We start from the raw sequence: 2,500 nt of genomic DNA on the forward strand, positions 1-2,500 counted from the left end.
CTACACGATCAGCTGAGTCCATACACGATCAGCTGAGTCCATACACGATCAGTTGAGTCCATATCTACACATTCAGCTGAGTCCATACGCAATCAGCTGAGTCCATATCTGCACATTCAGCTGAGTCCATATCTACACGATCAGCTGAGTCCATATCTACACGATCAGCTGAGTCCATACGCAATCAGTTGAGTCCATATCTACACATTCAGCTGAGTCCATACGCAATCAGCTGAGTCCATATCTGCACGATCAGTTGAGTCCATATCTACACGATCAGCTGAGTCCATATCTACACGATCAGCTGAGTTCATACACGATCAGCTGAGTCCATATCTACACGATCAGCTGAGTCCATATCTACACGATCAGCTGAGTCAATATCTACACGATCAGCTGAGTCCATATCTACACGATCAGCTGAGTTCATACACGATCAGCTGAGTCCATATCTACACGATCAGCTGAGTCCATACACGATCAGCTGAGTCCATACACGATCAGTTGAGTCCATATCTACACATTCAGCTGAGTCCATACGCAATCAGCTGAGTCCATATCTGCACATTCAGCTGAGTCCATATCTACACGATCAGCTGAGTCCATATCTACACGATCAGCTGAGTCCATACGCAATCAGTTGAGTCCATATCTACACATTCAGCTGAGTCCATACGCAATCAGCTGAGTCCATATCTACACGATCAGCTGAGTCCATATCTGCACGATCAGCTGAGTCCATATTTACATGTTCCAACGTCCACACCCCCTCCTTTGATGATGCATGGTGTTCGTTTTGTTCCTGAATAAACAAAGGAAGGATTACCTGTGGTTCCGACTCACCTGGGTCCCTGTGGGGGTCGCAGCGGGGGGCGGGGCTCTGAGGAAGGCTTGGGGGGTTTGGGAGGAGCTGAAGGGGGGTCCTGGTCCTCCTCTGGACAGGTAGACTTCCTGTCTGAGGCCTCTGGACTCCAGCAGGTAGACTTCCTGTCTGAGGTCTCCTCCTCTGGACTCCAGCAGGTAGACTTCCTGTCCGAGGCCTCTGGACTCCAGCAGGTAGACTTCCTGTCCGAGGCCTCTGGACTCCAGCAGGTAGACTTCCTGTCTGAGGTCTCTGGACTCCAGTAGGTAGACTTCCTGTCTGAGGTCTCCTCCTCTGGACTCCAGCGGGTAGACTTCCTGTCTGAGGTTTCCTCCTCTGGACTCCAGCAGGTAGACTTCCTGTCTGAGGTCTGCTGGTCCTCGACCCCCTGTCCCACGGAGGCCTGTGATTGGACAGGAGACACAGGGGTGGAGTCTCCCTGTTTCTCTGCAGCCAATCGGACCAGTTCCTGAAGGACAAACACAGGTTAACAACAAACATTAGCATCATTGGCCTCCAGCTGACGTTAGCATCCAGGTGACATTAGCCTTCAGCTAACCTTAGCCTCCAGCTAACCTCCAGCTAACCTTAGCCTCCAGCTAACCTCCAGCTAACCTTAGCCTCCAGCTAACTTCCAGCTAATATTAGCGTCCAGCTAACATTAGCCTCCAGCTAACCTCCAGCTAACCTTAGCCTCCAGCTAACCTCCAGCTAACCTTAGCCTCCAGCTAACCTCCAGCTAACCTTAGCCTCCAGCTAACCTCCAGCTAACCTTAGCCTCCAGCTAACCTCCAGCTAACCTTAGCCTCCAGCTAACATCCAGCTAACATTAGCCTCCAGCTAACCTTAGCCTCCAGCTAACATCCAGCTAACATTAGCCTCCAGCTAACTTCCAGCTAATATTAGCCTCCAGCTAACCTTAGCCTCCAGCTAACCTTAGCCTCCAGCTAACCTTAGCCTCCAGCTAACCTCCAGCTAACCTTAGCCTCCAGCTAACCTCCAGCTAACCTTAGCCTCCAGCTAACCTCCAGCTAACCTTAGCCTCCAGCTAACCTCCAGCTAACCTCCAGCTAACCTCCAGCTAACCTTAGCCTCCAGCTAACCTTAGCCTCCAGCTAACTTCCAGCTAATATTAGCTTCTCACCTTAACCCCATCCAGCACCACGCGGATCACCGTGGTAACGCTTGCTGTGGACTCCTTGTTGCCGTGGGCGACGCCTTGTAGCATCACATGATCCGCCCAGCGAATCAGCTGAGCCACAGACAGGTAGAGACGAGTGAGACAGGAAGAGACGGTCTTACTGCGGAGAGGACAGACAGACAATAAGTGAGGCGTAATAATAATAATAGATTACATATGTATAGCGCCTTTCAAGGGACCCAAGGCCGCTATATATGGTGAACAAACCAACCAACAAACAAACAAACAAACAAACAAACAAACAAACAAACAAACAAACAAACAAACAAGAGAGGTCTGAGAAGGAGGAGTTGAGTGGACGGGTTTGTGCAGAGATAGAGCTTTGTGTCATCATGTCAAAGCTGAGAGCAAAAGCTGTGTCCCTGAGGCCACGGTGGTCAGACAGGAGGCTAAGGACGATGGTGGGGGATCTGGTATCAGAGGCAGCAGAGAGGTTC

At 50.6% G+C, this 2,500-nt stretch overlaps 1 protein-coding gene across 1 annotated transcript in view; it reads right to left on the reverse strand.

The window, feature by feature from the left end:
- LOC307043306 (rap guanine nucleotide exchange factor 1-like) overlaps positions 1–2,500 on the reverse strand; it is a 23,798-nt gene that overhangs the window by 16,364 nt on the left and 4,934 nt on the right. The window contains exons 4-5 of the mRNA XM_079687674.1: positions 2,007–2,163; positions 844–1,331 (exon numbers count right to left, since the gene is read on the reverse strand). Of these exons, the coding sequence (XP_079543800.1) occupies positions 844–1,331; positions 2,007–2,163 (645 nt within the window). The remainder of the gene's footprint in view (positions 1–843; positions 1,332–2,006; positions 2,164–2,500) is intronic.

The sequence above is a fragment of the Notothenia rossii genome, assembly GCF_949606895.1.
Source record: "Notothenia rossii genome assembly, chromosome: 6".
Taxonomy (NCBI): Eukaryota; Metazoa; Chordata; class Actinopteri; order Perciformes; family Nototheniidae; genus Notothenia; species Notothenia rossii.